This window comes from Ornithodoros turicata, chromosome 7 (assembly GCF_037126465.1).
Source record: "Ornithodoros turicata isolate Travis chromosome 7, ASM3712646v1, whole genome shotgun sequence".
Lineage (NCBI taxonomy): Eukaryota > Metazoa > Arthropoda > Arachnida > Ixodida > Argasidae > Ornithodoros > Ornithodoros turicata.
In genome coordinates this window covers 22,285,659-22,300,881 of record NC_088207.1, presented here as the reverse complement: position 1 = coordinate 22,300,881, position 15,223 = coordinate 22,285,659, and the positions used below count along the sequence as shown (strand labels likewise).

At 46.5% G+C, this 15,223-nt stretch overlaps 1 protein-coding gene and 1 long non-coding RNA gene across 2 annotated transcripts in view; one reads left to right on the top strand and one right to left on the bottom strand.

The window, feature by feature from the left end:
- The first annotated feature begins 5,861 nt into the window (after window positions 1-5,861).
- Window positions 5,862-12,686, top strand: LOC135400335 (uncharacterized). Its single transcript, XM_064632165.1, has 3 exons — window positions 5,862-6,126; window positions 10,698-11,158; window positions 12,506-12,686. Exons 1-3 carry the CDS (start codon window positions 5,989-5,991, stop codon window positions 12,570-12,572), a joined length of 666 nt encoding a protein of 221 aa, XP_064488235.1. The 5' UTR covers window positions 5,862-5,988; the 3' UTR covers window positions 12,573-12,686.
- LOC135400336 (uncharacterized) overlaps window positions 5,898-15,223 on the bottom strand; it is an 82,689-nt gene continuing 73,363 nt past the window's right edge. Inside the window, exon 3 of the long non-coding RNA XR_010424588.1 lies at window positions 5,898-6,192. This is a non-coding gene — a long non-coding RNA (uncharacterized LOC135400336). The remainder of the gene's footprint in view (window positions 6,193-15,223) is intronic.

Sequence of the window (15,223 nt, the reverse complement as noted above, 5' to 3'; positions counted from 1 at the left end):
TGTTCTGAGGCTGGAACAACATAGAAAAGACAAATACATACAAAGCCTCATCCATCGTTCATCAGTGACTTCCATTTTTCATGGCCATTTCTCGTTTGTTGCATTTACCCCGTATAACAATGATCACCACCGAGGTTTCCTAGACCTTGCGTAGCAAATCCTAGTTTCGGTGTTTGTCTTTTTAGAGATACGTTTTAATGAGTGGCCCTTTAGATAAACACGGAAACCCGTCTAGCGAAAATCGCAGTGCGTCTGCCTCTGTTTCTCTTTACGTTAAAAAATATTCACACTTTGGGCGTTCTACGAAAACATTTTCGTCACTAGTAACGTACGTGTAATTTCGATTCTTGCAAAGTTGATGAGCAGAGCATATGCCTCTGTCCTGCACATTTTTTCGTTGTAATTTTGCAACGTTTGACAGATTTTTAAACAAAGGCAATACCGATAATTCACGACTTTGCGAGAAAAAAATATCGTGATCGAGCAACGCCGCGCGGTGGTCGATCTGTAGATTACTTTTGCACACCACACGCTTCTTTGACGTGTGTCTGTGTCTTTACTTTTTCTCTCTTTTTATAAGGGTCTAGAGGTCCGTCGGACGGGACCTCTACACCCCCCCTGCACCCCTATTCCTACACCCCCCCCCTGAGGGGGGTGTAGGGAAATCCCTGCGGGCCTACCTAGGTGACGTCGTCGTCGACGTAATCGGGCACAGCTTAGGAGATAGACGTCAAGTTTCTCTGCACAACACTTCTACAGCCGCTCGTCGTGGCGTGTCGCCAGGTGTTTCAGCTTCGTACAACCAGGGGTACGAAACTCCCGAGTTCCTTTGCGGGATAAAGTGAGGCGCTGCATGCTTTTCGCGTCATCGGACGTCATGAAACGTCAGAAATTAGACATCACGACCACATCCGGTGGCTAGTCCTTTCTGATTGGTTCCCATGAGGATGAATCTGTTTTCTGAGCGACGATTGGCCGTTTTCAAATTTGTGCGCGAGCGTTCAAACAGGCAACAGCGCGTCGGCGTCGGCAGTGGGCGCGTTAGGTTCGTGCCCCGGGAACGTTCCCTCTTTCAGGGAATCACTTCCCATTCCCGTGTGCACCCTGCGCACCCCTTCTTCGGATCCGGAGAACGCTGGGGATGAGCGGGGCCAGTTCCGGAGCGTGACGCATGTTCCGGTGTACTGCCTTTCGAAACTTCGAAACACGTTGCAACCGCCCATGCTCTTTGTGTTTCCGGAATCATCGGATGTCGCCGGTAAACAGTGATACGATTCCAGGGGACTGCTATACGTGCGCTCAGCGGCTCTGCACTCTTAGAAATGAACTTCACCGCATAGCACGCTCCTAGCCAACCATCATATCGGATGATATCGTTGTCCGCCGTGATTTGTTGAAAACGGGGGGCGTTCGCCTTTTTTGTGACAATTATGAACAGCATAAGTGTCACAAAAAGGCGTACGCCTCCCGTTTTCAACAAATCAGGGCAGCTAACGATATCATTCGCTATGATGGTTGGCTAGGAACGTGCTATGCGGCGAAGTTTATTTTTAAGAGTGTGGCGCTCGGCTTCTGGATAGCCTGACAAACACCATTAAGTGGAGACACCAAGGGTACGTTCCCCTGAGAACCCGAGATAAGGCACGCTCGGGAGCCTCCCTAACGCGCCCAGTGCTGGCTAGCCGCGTCCACAATGGCATCCACGGCGTAGCCGATGTCTGTCTGGGGTGACTCAAGGCGTGTGTAGCGGTTAGTCAATGAATTCCGATGTTTCCTGTTTAAAAACGCTGGCCCGACCATGTCAGTGTCTTCGAAAAGTCAAGCCGGCAGGAAAGATGTCTGCGCAGCATTTCTGCTCTACTTCTTGGTGCAGAAACGAGAAATGATTCGAGAGTCCGAACACCTCGTTCTTCCGATACCCGGTCAACGACAGCCGACAAGCAGGTTATTTGCTATTGCTGTTCCGAATATGTTATGAACATAACTATCTAATTACACAAGTAACTGCCCAAATTACACTTTGCTTTACAACACCGCATTGGCTCCGTGTTTTGTAGATAAGTAGCACAACAGTCAAGTGATTGTTGTGCTCACTCGGGCAAAGACTGTAAAGCTGCTACGGGGGGCTTAGAGGCTGCATTAAAATTAGGATCAGATATACAGCTATGCATGGTGAAAGTTGCATGATGATAGCGTGCAATGGAAACATAAAGACAAATGCTGGTATTCAATGTGTGAATCCAAGCTCATAGCTATGGGGTGTGATGAGCGACCTAACTACAAAAAATATATTTTATTGCGCTACCTCACAATCAGTGGCGTAGCCAGACCTCCAAGGTAGGGGGGGCTCGATACCAAAACTCGCCTCACTTCGCCCCCCCCCCCAACTGATCACGGGTACAACAACACACACATACTTATGCACCCTACAAAATACGGATGACAAAAAAAGGAACGAATGAAAATAATTGGTTTGGACATTCACAATACGATTGCATGTGACGAGATTGGAAGTATTTTGAAAAGCTCATAGTTTGAAAACAATTCAAGAGTGCTGCTTAGATAGACGTCATGAACTGCAAGAACTTTCACGATCGCCACACTGGTCTCACCCTCCATATATTATGTTCCCGTCGGATTTTCACGATTGGCGTCGGTCGGTCCACGGCAGGTAGGGGGGGCTCGAGCCCCCCCTAGCCCCCCCGTGGCTACGCCACTGCTCACAATGATACATCCAGGCTGAATACCAAGACACACTTGCAGCTGCAGGACAGCTACTAAGTTAACGCCGGATAAAACTTGTCGAGCGAAATCGCCGAGTATCACAGACTTACCGTAGAGTCATGCCTTTAGACAGTACGACACGAGCGGTTATATAATCATAACAGAAAATGATATTGTATTACGAAAAGAAATGTAATCTACCATGGCAACTGCAAAGCTGCGCGGCAGGTCACAGCGTAGTCCGGGACAGTCCCGGACTACACTGTGACCTGAAACCCCTGAAATGTTTGGCAACACCCCCTGACGTTTCTACCTGCACACTCCCTACGAAAGGGGGGGACTTGCTGTTCGTTCCAAGTTTTTTGCAATTACCCCCCCCCCCCCCCCCCGCTTGGGGTTCTGGATAAACCACAGCACCCTGCTCTCTATTTTGGGAAGAGCGCGTTACTGGATGTCGGTGGAGCAAGTCAGACAAAATGCTATGCAAGACCTATATTACCGGGTTGTCCTAAGTGAGTGTAAGTGCAGTATAGCAAGCGTCGATAAAACTCCTAATCGTTGTAGGTCGCCGCAATCAAGTAAACCCTACGAAATTTTTTAGTTTCGTACCAGTGTCCCCAAATATGTATCACGTGAAGACGGCTTGGACTTCATTTGTGCAGGCTGCTTGTATTCGAATACCATGGTCATTCAACGCGCGTTCACTCAATCCATCCTATCATTCACCAGATTCGCAGCCTTCGTCTCTCATATGCCCCCGCATTCAACAACCATTGAGCCCTTGTGTCCTATTTTGACGACACGTAGCCATTTTTCGAAATAACTATGAACTGAAGATTTTTTTAAATGTAAGCACACTATATGGGTGCCATAGGTGGGGAGTAAAGCGTTACAAAGTAGTGCGTTACCGGTAACGCGTTACATTCGAGTGGTGAAATATGGTAACGCATTACATTTGGGAGAAAAGTAATGAGTAACGTAACGTACGTCATTACATTTTTAATAACTAACGTGTAACGGCGTTATGCGTTACTGCGTGTTCGGGAACATTGCTTCATCGTCTAAACTTGAAAGCTTGAACGAGGACCCTGCCTGCAAGATCCGGGAAAATCCACGATTTTTTCTATTCATCTTCAACAATGACAAGAAGGTACATCGGAACCTACGAAGAACGCAAAAGAAGGGTTATTGACCTACCCTGGTTGAGATGTCACCTTTGTTTACCACCTCTGTTTTTCACTCCCTCTGGTATTTTTCGGACGAAATGGGCAAAAGCGACAGAAAGATAGCCTCTACCCTGTGAACAAGTAACAAAGTACCAAGGGGTTGGCTGTTTGGATTTGTACTGTGTGAGAAAAGGAGCACTCACTGGTCATTAGGCGTCCTCTCAGCCAAACGGGCGAAGCTTACAGATGAAAATTTTGAACATTAACTACTTCTGCGTTGCAATGAATCGTACATGTAAGTTGTGTTCATGCGTGACCCTTGTTTGTGCCCAACATTGCTTGTATTGATTTGCGGAATGCACTTATGTGACTCAACCAAAAATAGTACATATTATAAGGATAACTGGTGAAGTAATGCAAAAGTAACGGCATTACTTATCAGAAGTAACGGCTTTAGTAACGCGTTACCTACTACCGCAACAGTAACGAATAACGTAACGCGTTACTTTTTGAAAAAAGTAGTGAGTAACGGTAGTGCACTACAGAATAAAAGTAACTTCCCCACCTATGATTATTGGGTGCACAGTGGTAACAAAAAGTCAATTTAAAAATTTGGTTCAAAATAAAAAAACTCCCGCGGCCGAAAGCGTTAAGATGTAAGCTGTTTCCAGAAAAGAAATTACCAAATTAAAAGAAGGTACCAAACATTACTGTTTTGGTCTCATACAAACGTGATATCCCCTAAGAAATCATCCTATCTAAGAAATCATCCTACGAGCAGGAACTGAGGTCACACAAAATCCGTTGCGGTCTCCTGTGAAGCGTGCTTTCACTGCACCAGCTTGGAGTACGCAGGAGAAGTAACCAAGCAATATGTCTCTCTCCGACTCTGATAAAGACGCTGCCGCGCTATTGTTATGGAGTGCGGCGAGAGTGAAGCGGGGTCTTGGTATTCGCATAGATACGTAACTTTGGATGACCTTTTATGCATTGTTATTTAAAATGAGGGCGACGGAAGCTGGGCGAACAAGACGTCAGTGAGGAAATAAAGAGGCCGGGACATGAGCCTCTATGGAGTACATAGTTTCAGCCACCACGAGCCTACTGTCTACATAACCAGTTGAAACTGAAGCAGAAGTTACACATCACCAAGCCAGAAGATGGTGCATGCCCCTTGCTGAAGGACACGGAATAGGTAAACATAGGTCGTTTGACTGAGTTGTTGATATGACAGCTGACCGACCTAGCAAGTCGAACTCGATGTCGTCGGTTGTGGCAACAACGCAAGATAGAGGACGAAGTGAGAACAATAGACTATCGTATTAGTAAGGCCATTCTTTTCGCATTCATGCACCTCCTGAACTAGTTCAAGGAGTGCAACCCTCTCGCCTTCTCTTCGTCATAGACCTCTCATGTATTTGAGAACTGGTGCAGCACGAGTGCAGAACTTTGTGACTAAATGAGAGAACATGTGTCGATTCATTCTTTCGACAACCACGAGGAGTCAGATTAGCCACAATTAACACATCCCTGATCCAGAGTCTTTGATCCTCTGGGATTGGCCAATGTGTCAATGGCCTTTCACAAAGAGAGAGAGAGAGGTAATAGATGCGATTGAGGTAATGGAAGAAAAAGATGGCTCACGGTCATCTTTTGCTTGTGGTCATGACGAAATCATGCATCATTACGTACTCGGGTGCAGTCATTACCACAGTCTACGCCATCGACATCTCACCCTCCTCTTGCTTAGGCTTGGTATCCCTTTCACTTTAACATCGTTACTTTCCTTTGGTGCATCCCACGATGGGAAGTGGCACCGGGTCATCGTAGACCACCTCATCTCATTCATCGTTGGCTCTAACCGCTTCTAGCTAGTAGCACCGTCATAGTCATCTCATTCCAAGGTTGTGGCCAATCTCCCTTGCGGATGCGGTGCCATGTTGTGGTGCAGGCTAAAGAAGAAGAAGAAGACCCAGGCCCATGACTTGCAGTCTGCTGGCTGATGAAGAAGAAGAAGAAGAAGACTCGCGACCACTGTTCTAAATTTTCTGCAGAAGCTGAAGAAAACGTCGGTTGAAAGCATCAGTTCTTGCACATCATGGGATCTCCGGTTAAGGGCATTCTGAGAAAGTACATCGCCCCGAAGGACACTCGGCGTCTGTCCTTCGCTGCCGACGTCAAAAACCCCGAAGATGATCCCCTTCCTCCGCCGGAGGCGTTCATTATTAGGCGTCCGGTAGGTACCCTTCCAGTAGTAATGGCGCAATAGCCGTTGTAGCAGTCGTGGAGTCGTTCCCACACTCTAAGAAAAAAAAAAGTTATAGTTTTCTACCCATTTCGATAGAGCTGCACTGCAACCACATTTCTACTAAAACCAATTTTATTTTTGGGTATAACTGCTGAGTAGAAACAGATCACAGAGTAGAAACTGTCGCTCTACCAAGCTTGGGTAGGAAATTCTGCCCCTTTTTCCTTGGAGCAAACGTGAAAGAATTAAGGAAAAGGGACGGCGCCGTTTATACCCGCGGAGGAGAAGGCGCACGTGGATTGGCACGAAATGGTAGAAGTACTGTCGTTCTACCAGCTTGGGTAGGAAACGTAACCTCGTTTTCTTAGAGTGTATATATTTTGTTATGTCCCATATATCATGGAGACACAAATGTGCTATTCGACCCGGTATTCCTCGTCGGTACACGCCAGTAAATACATGCGGCTGTATAGAGGGTAGCTGATCTCTGCGCAATAAATATATAGCCACGCAAACGTTGCTCCACATCAGTGATGGGCAAAGTATCTCAAAATTGTAACTACCAAGTACCTGGTACCGCACTACAAATGCGCTTAAAGTAAAGTACAAAGTCCTTGGCAAAGTACTTTAAACTGAACTAGTTACGAAAGGTGAGGTAATTATGTTTGTACTGCTGTCCTTAAGACGTTTTAGCAAGCGCTTTTATCATGTTCTAGTTAGAAAACATGCACAGTTTACAGATGACTTATGAAATGAAAGAAACGATTTTGCGAACAAATTTTGCGTTTGTAGTACCAGTTAGATGCTCGAGTACTTAAAAAGAAAGCATCGAAGAAAGGTACTTAAAGTACAGTACAAAGTACACAAATTGAAATGTACTGATAAATGCTCATAAAATAATACTTGGGTACTTCGTACTTCATGCACTTCCCATCACTGCTCACCATGATGCCACGACAGTTCGTCGCTGCGCATTAGAGGGGCTAAAGCAGGGGAAGACCACGTGTATGTCCGCTCACAAGGCAGCAATAATGGGGGCATTCATAGACCAGTATGGTACTCTGAGTTCACAGAAGCCGCGTGCGCCTAACCTTGAACTGTTGCCCCCCTTATTTGGAAGAAAGACCAGTGAGGTCGATCCACGGACAATAGGGGAAGAGGGAAACTGGGGAACTGCGCAGAGAGCTGACTCACTTGCATAGCGCATAACAATGCATGGCGGCCTCCGGAGAGTTGTGTGCGGGTACTGTGCACGATTTGTAGCGCCCCATCACCAGTGCAGAAACAGGATATGATTATTCAGTTAAATTCAATTCACCAAACATTGGTGGGAAGTGCAGGCAAAAAGCTGCTGTTAAAGCAACTTGACTTGCAGTTGTGCTAATGTGAAACATTAACCGTGAATAACAGAAATGAGCATCTGCAGCGGTGGCATCTCTAGCCACAGCTGGATGCAGCTGTGAGAAGACCTCCATACCCTATTCGAAAAGCAATGAGAGCGGAGGTTGCGTGGCTATATATATGTATATATGTTTACAACTTCATCGTATCACCGCAGCCGTGGACTGCCGTTTCGCCCCATGGACTCAACGGCGCGGGGCGGGGAAGTGACAGGATGGTGGGTCGGCACAAACATTGCGTCTCGGCGAGACATCAGAGTTCCACGGTGTTGGAGGCACCTGTGGAGGCCGCAGTGGAAGCCAGAAAGTGCGTATACAGGGTATGTGCTCGAAAAGGTCAGTCACAGTTTAGCGCGTGACGCGATACCTACTTGACGCACAGACTTCGGCTGCCTCAGGGTGAAAAATTTATGCCAGAGAAACTCGCGAAAAAATAAAATAAAAAATCATGGTTATCAAGCACTGTGTAGCAAAACTACCTTGTTTCTACCGCCGTGTCGTGTTTACATCGGTATAGCGCATAGGAAATGCATGAAGACAAAAGTTTGCGTGGTCGTATTTATTTTGTGCAGTTGTCGCAGTGCATGGTAACCACGATTTTTTCGTACGTTTCACTGGCACAAAGTATTCACCGTCTGGTAGCGGAAGCCACTCTGTCAAGTAAGTATAGCGTCACGCGCGAAAATGTGACTGACGTTTTCGAGCACCCACCCTGTACAGCCGAAGCTCTATGGCGGCCCCTATGGCGGTCACCAAAGGTGCCTCACTGTTTGTGCCGACCCACGATCGTGTCGCTTCCCTGGGCCGCGCCGATGACTCTCTCAAGTAGGACGAAACGGCCGTCCGCAGCTATATTCATATCCCTATGTGTTGTTAAACTCCGCTTTCTGTTTTCCTGTAAGCTCTTTGTCGTCTTCTGGTTTTCCTATTTCCCTGCTTATTTCATTCTCGTGGGCAACAGCTTCGAATATATATATATATCTTGAAAAGTTGGAGTTGGATCGGACGGCTACGTAATTATAGTTGAAATAAATGGGAGACAGAAGATATATATATATATACACATATATATATAAAGAGGGAAAAAGCCATTAAATAAATAAATAAAATTTTAAATAATAAATAAATATAATTAAAATTAAGTATAATTAAAATATAATTAAATATAAATACTAAATAAATTTATTTTTTATTTAATAGCTGTTTTTCCCTCTTTATAATTGCTTGCACTGTGGCATTGAGGAGTGCTCAGTCACCCTCCCAGGTGTATATCGCTCGCTGAGTGACCCCTGCTTTGTCAATTCCGAACGATGCGCAGCTACCCAGAGCTGACGAGCCGCAAACACGGCGAAACACGTGTCCTCTGGTGCTGTCGCATCGTTCCATGAGTATCTGTTTCACTGCGTGCAGCCATAGAAGCCATGTTAATCTGTAAGTTTGTATGAGTATGAGTATGAGTATGAGTGATAGTATGAGTATATATATATATATTAATTAATTAATAATTAATTTTTGTATCAGCTCGCGTGGTGCTGTTAGGATGATCGCCTTCCACGCAGAGACTGGGAGGTAGAACGGGTTCAAATCCCGATACCGGCTGTGCTATCTGAGGTTTTCTCTGGGTTTCCGGCAGACTTTTCGGACGAATCTCTGCACAATTCCCCCTGAAGTCGGTCCAGGACGCATACTAACCCCTGTCTCCCACTCCCGCTCATAGCCAGTTGCTTCGCGGCTCTAACACGGAAAATTGTTCACACGGACTTTTTGTTGGCCTTGATTGCATAAATGCGTCGTCGTGCGCCACCGGAGGTTCGTGCAGTAGGCAAGAAAAACTTTAAAGGTACTGTAAAGCAGTAGACAAGCATGATATGCCGGTGATGTGACTAGAGACTTTGTTGCTTCTAAATACCATATGCGGAACCATACGACCGACAACGCGCTATAAATATTTTTAATTTGCCATGATAGATGCGGCGTAGTGGAGCGGTGCGACGCCTGGTGTCAAACAACCCCCTGTACAGCGGGCAACACTGAAAATTGGTATTACACACTATTACATCGGAACTTCGTTATTTTAGTAACCATATTATTAGTTTTCCTGTTTACCTATGCATTTTGAAACCCCTGTTAACAGTGTTTTTTGCGAAGTAACCCACCGCTGTCCTCTGTTCGATGGAGGCTCTCCCTACTTCTACTCTGCTGCGCCTGCGCGCTCCTTCTACTCGCGGCCTCTGTGAACCTCTGTGAACAAACAAGTCCCGACGCTGTCTGGCTTCTTGAACGTCTGACACATTTTTTTTCAACAGCTCAGCTTTTCATTTCAGTTCGCTTATACGTTTATCCTCAGATGTGGATCGTTGTGTGGATTGCAGGGGCGGATTTTATGGTGGATTGTTATGTCGGGCCCAGTGTTATACGCATGCAATGTGGTTGCCGCCGTATGTGTCAGGGGTACGGATTCATTTCGAATACCTAGTACAGTGTTGCCCGTAATCTTTATTTGTAATTTTCTAATTAGTTGCACCGTCGATTGGAATGAAACTGGCGCAGTTTTTGTCCTGGTGGCTTGGATTATCGAATAGCCACACTAAATTGCATTTGATCGGTGCTGCTTTACAGTACCTTTAAGTGCGCAAATGTGGCAGTTGATTGACTGATTGGCAAAAAAAAAAGTATAGTTTGTCAGCACATATCATGTCCTTTTTTAACGATGCCACGGCAGCCGACATTTTGGAGGATTTGCTTAAATTTAGCAACGTTGCCAATGTTGCTAGACTATATGATTGTATCCGGACGACTGTGGCAGGGGCGAAGTAGTACTGCATACGGCAGACCGATGCAGGCACGAGGAAGTAGCCTGCGAGCTAACGTTTGTTAAAAGAAAACTTACTCTATACCCTGCCCCCTCAATTTGGTTAAGATGAACCCGTTGTCACCTAGTCTTGGCATGATGCTTTTCTTTTCGTTTTCGTTTACACGCCAGGCGCCACAATCCCTTCCTGAGCACTGCAACCTTGCTTATGTCCAGAGGCGACCGAAGACAGGTAGCTTAAACAGACGGCTGCCGCAGGTGTCGTTGTGGGGAGCGAGTGTATAGCGCTGTAACGCTTTTACTGGTTCACTTTGTATTGGTGCTAACTTAATTTCTCTATTTGGAAGAGCTTTGCTGCTGGGGGAGTAGCGGCAAGTCCAGAGGGCGGGTCACCAGACGCTGTAGTTCCCGGAGGACCTCCTGGAGCGGTACCCGGGCGAGTCCAGGTGGAAATAGTGCGAGACGACGACGGCGTGCTCGGAGGCATCTTCGGTGACGACTCGAGAGCTATCGTGCCAGTAGTAATGTGCGCCACACTTGTTTTGATCCTGGCCGTGGCGGGTTTCATCGTCAGCCTCTTCGCGTCGTCGTCATCCAAAACGGAAAAACCGCCAGAGCCCATCGTCACCTTCAACGACACCAACGTCACTATGACTAAAGTGACCTCTGCTGGCCGACACCACTTCGGTGTCACGCGTTTAAACATGCCTTCTGAGAATACCGCCAGTGGTGTGGAGGAGGAAACGCAGTGGGACCGTAGTGACAGGCTGACTACAGTCGACGAGGACAGCCCTGATCTTGCCGAATGGTAAGCTTCTGGAGAAGGAATACTATATGTAGGGCGAAAGCGACTAACTTTACTTTACAGCATACACCTATCTGGCCGAGCAGAGTACGAATTCTAGTGCACGTTGCTTATGTGCAGAAGGTGTCGTGTATTTCGTGTGATTTTGAAGAGAAACAATGACGCGATGCGTATCCTCTGTGTACGTAAGGGATAGCGTTGGTGCTACTGCGCGCAACTAAGACGTATACAGAGCTTTGCGCATTGTGTGAAGAACCACCGCGCTATCCCTTCACGTCCGCAAGGGCGGTAGCGTACGACGCACTAAAACTAGTATTCTAGAAGGATAGGGTGCAACCTAGGACAGACGTGGACGACAGACGTTACAATCCCTTCCTGAGCACCGCACTGAGGATGGGGTGCAACCAGACGTGAACGACAGACTTCTTCGGTTGCACCCCTCCATCTAGTATGCATCACGAACTCTCCCAAGTTTCTGTTGTTACTCACTAGTATTGTTGGGGTTTCCTGGTCCTAGCACACAGTATGGTGAAAGCCAGATTCTTTGTTCGTTATCGGATTGTGGTCCGTGCGGTGCTTTTTGCAGGGACTGAAACCGAAACGAATATAGATTCGCTTACGGTTACGGTTCGGTGACAGAACTGTCAAAGCGGTTTCGATTACGAGATTCGCCGTTTTAATATGTGCGGTTACCGGTAGCCAAACTGTTGAACCGGTATTTTTTTTTTTCGGTTTTCTCTAGGATGCATTTGCAGACTGCGTGCACGTCGCAAAATGAGCCACAAAGTGCAAACGGGTAAAAATGAACCTATTTATGTGTTGCGCCCCGAAAGAGTGCTGCAGTGCCACCTGCCAGGTCGAAAGAGTGAACTCTTTCTCCGACGCACTTTTACCGTTTGCAACATTCCCCGTAAAATAATTTGTTGCGGTCTGTATTATCTCGTGCACATTCATTTCGCTCGTGCTGTAACAAGCTACAAGGGAAGAAAAACTGCGTGCATTCAGCGGTTAAGCAAACGAAGCAACGAAGAGATCTACTTTAACAGAAACACGTTCTACACCACTAGTCAGAGCTGTAAAGCGATACAAATATCGCACCTAAATTTGTTCGCATTTAAGCTTGAAGCGATTCATATGAACCGGTAACCGAAATCGCATAAATCACATCGGTCCAGGTTGCGGTGTCGGCTAATTGGTGAGGTGAATACGGTTCCGTTCCGGTTCCGTTGGGTTCCAAACGGTTTTCGGTTCGGTTCCGGTTTCACTCCCTGGCATTTTGTCACGTTGTTCTGTTCAACAGTGGTGTCGTGCAAACACTGGCGTATTGTGTTTCTTTTTTTCTTTTTGCAGGAGCGACACATCTACAAGTGATGGTGAAAGTGCTGGGGATGGTAAGGCTGCAGCCCGACGCCACTAGTATTGATATGGTGCGTGGATAGGACAAAACAAGCTACGCTGTTATTTATAGCGTACATATGCGTGTATATTTAAGTTTACAAAACATGGCAGCTGAATTAAACCTGTTGTTGTAAAACAATTGTTTTACGTTTGATCCGCCACTTGTCGCTGTCTTGAACCAGAACTCCTTGTTGAAAACGTACTCTTGGGGACACCGTTAGTATACAACAGCACGTAGTGGCCTGCTCAACATATTTCGCTCGTAAAATAGAGGTGGAGGTGGCTCAGTATTAAACGATTTCATACCAATACAGGCAAAGCTGTCTCGCTTGGATCTCTACCTATCCCCTACCTACCTTTTCGAAAGAAATCCCACGTGTGGCTTGAACGTTCCATGCTTTGAAACGAAGTGGCTCGTGAGATATAAAATGAAGGGCGTAAGGAGGAAGAACCCTGGTTTCGTACCGCTGTCTGTCGCTGTCGTTGAGGCGGTCTAGAGAGCCCTGGTTAGTATGCTCGCTTTGACCTTTTTTCTTGGGATCCGTTTCGCCGCCATGTAAATCGACTTCGTTAGTATGGCAATTCGCTTATCCGACAATGACCGATATTTGGATTGCGAGTATAGGATCAAACACACGTGTATTATCCTCTGGTCATTGACCACGGCGCTTGATCCGTGTTTTCACATGTCAAACGAAGGCGTTTGGCCGCCATGGTGGTGGTCACTTTTTCGGCGCAGCTGCCGAGATAATCTAACATTTGCTCGAAAACGAAACCTTGAATGGTGCTTTGAAATCCGGTCGCGTCCGTACCCTTCTTTTATCCCGAAGACACTTCGTCATCGTCGTTCTCACGTTTTGTTTTACGAAAACTGTGGTCGTAGCATTGTAAAATAGCGCAGTTTGTCATCTTTCAATGCCGCTAGCGCAATAAGTGACCACCAGTGAGGGGAACTTACGAGCATGCCACGTCACTGCTACGTCACAATGTGATAGCTGAAAACTTTCTATAGTCCCAAGGAGGGGCTGCCACGTACCACAGGCAGAGGCCGACAAGGTTTGGGATGACCCCTGATGACGTTGACCTCGTGATTACGAATAGCGCTTTTCGAACTGCCAAAGCGCTGAAGTGCTTAAAGAGGCAGTGACCGCAGGGCCAGGTGACAGTGTTGCTGACGCACACAGTACCTCCCGAGTGTGACATATTGGGCCTGCCCACAGGTCGCTCGATAACGCTACGGATGAGAGTGCCTGAGTGGGCTCCCGTTCGTCACTGCGAGGGAGGCAAGCGAAGCACTAAAGGTCGCACTGTTATTCTTTGAAAAAAAAAACAAAAAAACAGAAGATATTTATAATGAATGCGCAATTGATGGTGCTATTGTCCGTTTAGAAACTTTGATTACTGACAATTGCTCCAAGTAGACGTACTAACAGACTTTTGCGAAAATAATCATCACTACGTAGTATGTTGTTGTGCGCAGTGGTCCTGGCTGCGCTCCTGCCTTGAGGACCATATCACCCCGTGCCGTCAATGGCGCACTTGTTTGCTTGGTATCCTTGAACAAGTGCTTCAATTTCGCCCTCTGTAAAAATTGGGACGGCGAATGAGTTTCGCCTGTGATTGCATGGCATCCATTATCAAGCTTGGCTACCGAAAGATCATGAGCACGTGTTGTAAAAAAATTATTGGGGACCAACGACTTCTTCTTTTAACGGGACGCCTCTTATTGGTACGATTGCAGATCGTTACCATAGTGAAAACAGTCTCGCACCCGTTGGCTGTTTCTTTCTGTGTTGCACATAACAGGAAATGTGGTGAACTATGCAGGAAATGAGCAACTTTCTCTTCGTCGGCAAAAGCGGTACTATCTTCACTACGATAGCTTTGTGAATCGTGTGCTTACGACACCGTCGTACGCGCGTCGCAGGCTGCGACGTCTTAGGCGCATTTTGTCGTTACTTACGATCATGTTTGAGAATCCGATCCCTGAAGCCCGGGACCTTTATGTAAAAGGCGTGTTATCACGTCATCATCACTGACCGCCGCCGTACTACCATGTCGCCGTTAGAGTGAAGTGTCTGTGGAACAAATAGCACCGGCAAGAGTAAGCGCAAACAGACTTCGACTCATTTCCTACCCATTGGCAGTCTTTAAATACGATGCCAGTATGGTTGCTTTTACCTCTTTTATTTCAATGCACAAAGAAAATCAGCTTGGTATGTTCTTTTCATTCTTACCAGCATGAGGGTGACTGGCCATGAGGGTGAGGGGCTCATGTTAGTTTACACACGCATGTTGGGCGTTATCCTGCAGCGTCGTACACACTGATCAATGCTGTAGTTGAGCTCAGATAGTTTGCTTTTGCAACGAATTGCACAAAAAGAACAGAAGAAAAGAAAAAAAAACAAATGAAGAGGAGAAAATTTGAAAGACCGAAAGTCGCACAGCCGATGACATATCGATTGGTTGGTCCGCGTCCTCGCATTTATTTACGGAATACCCACAACGACTGTGGACATGACACGTAACACATAGCGCTATCAAGGGAAAACAGATCACCTCTCCTATGACGTTTGTGTGCTACATTGTAAGATCAGCCTCTTCGTAACACAAACGTCATAGGAGACCTGTCAGTTTTTCTTTGACAGCGCTATATGTCAGCGATCATTT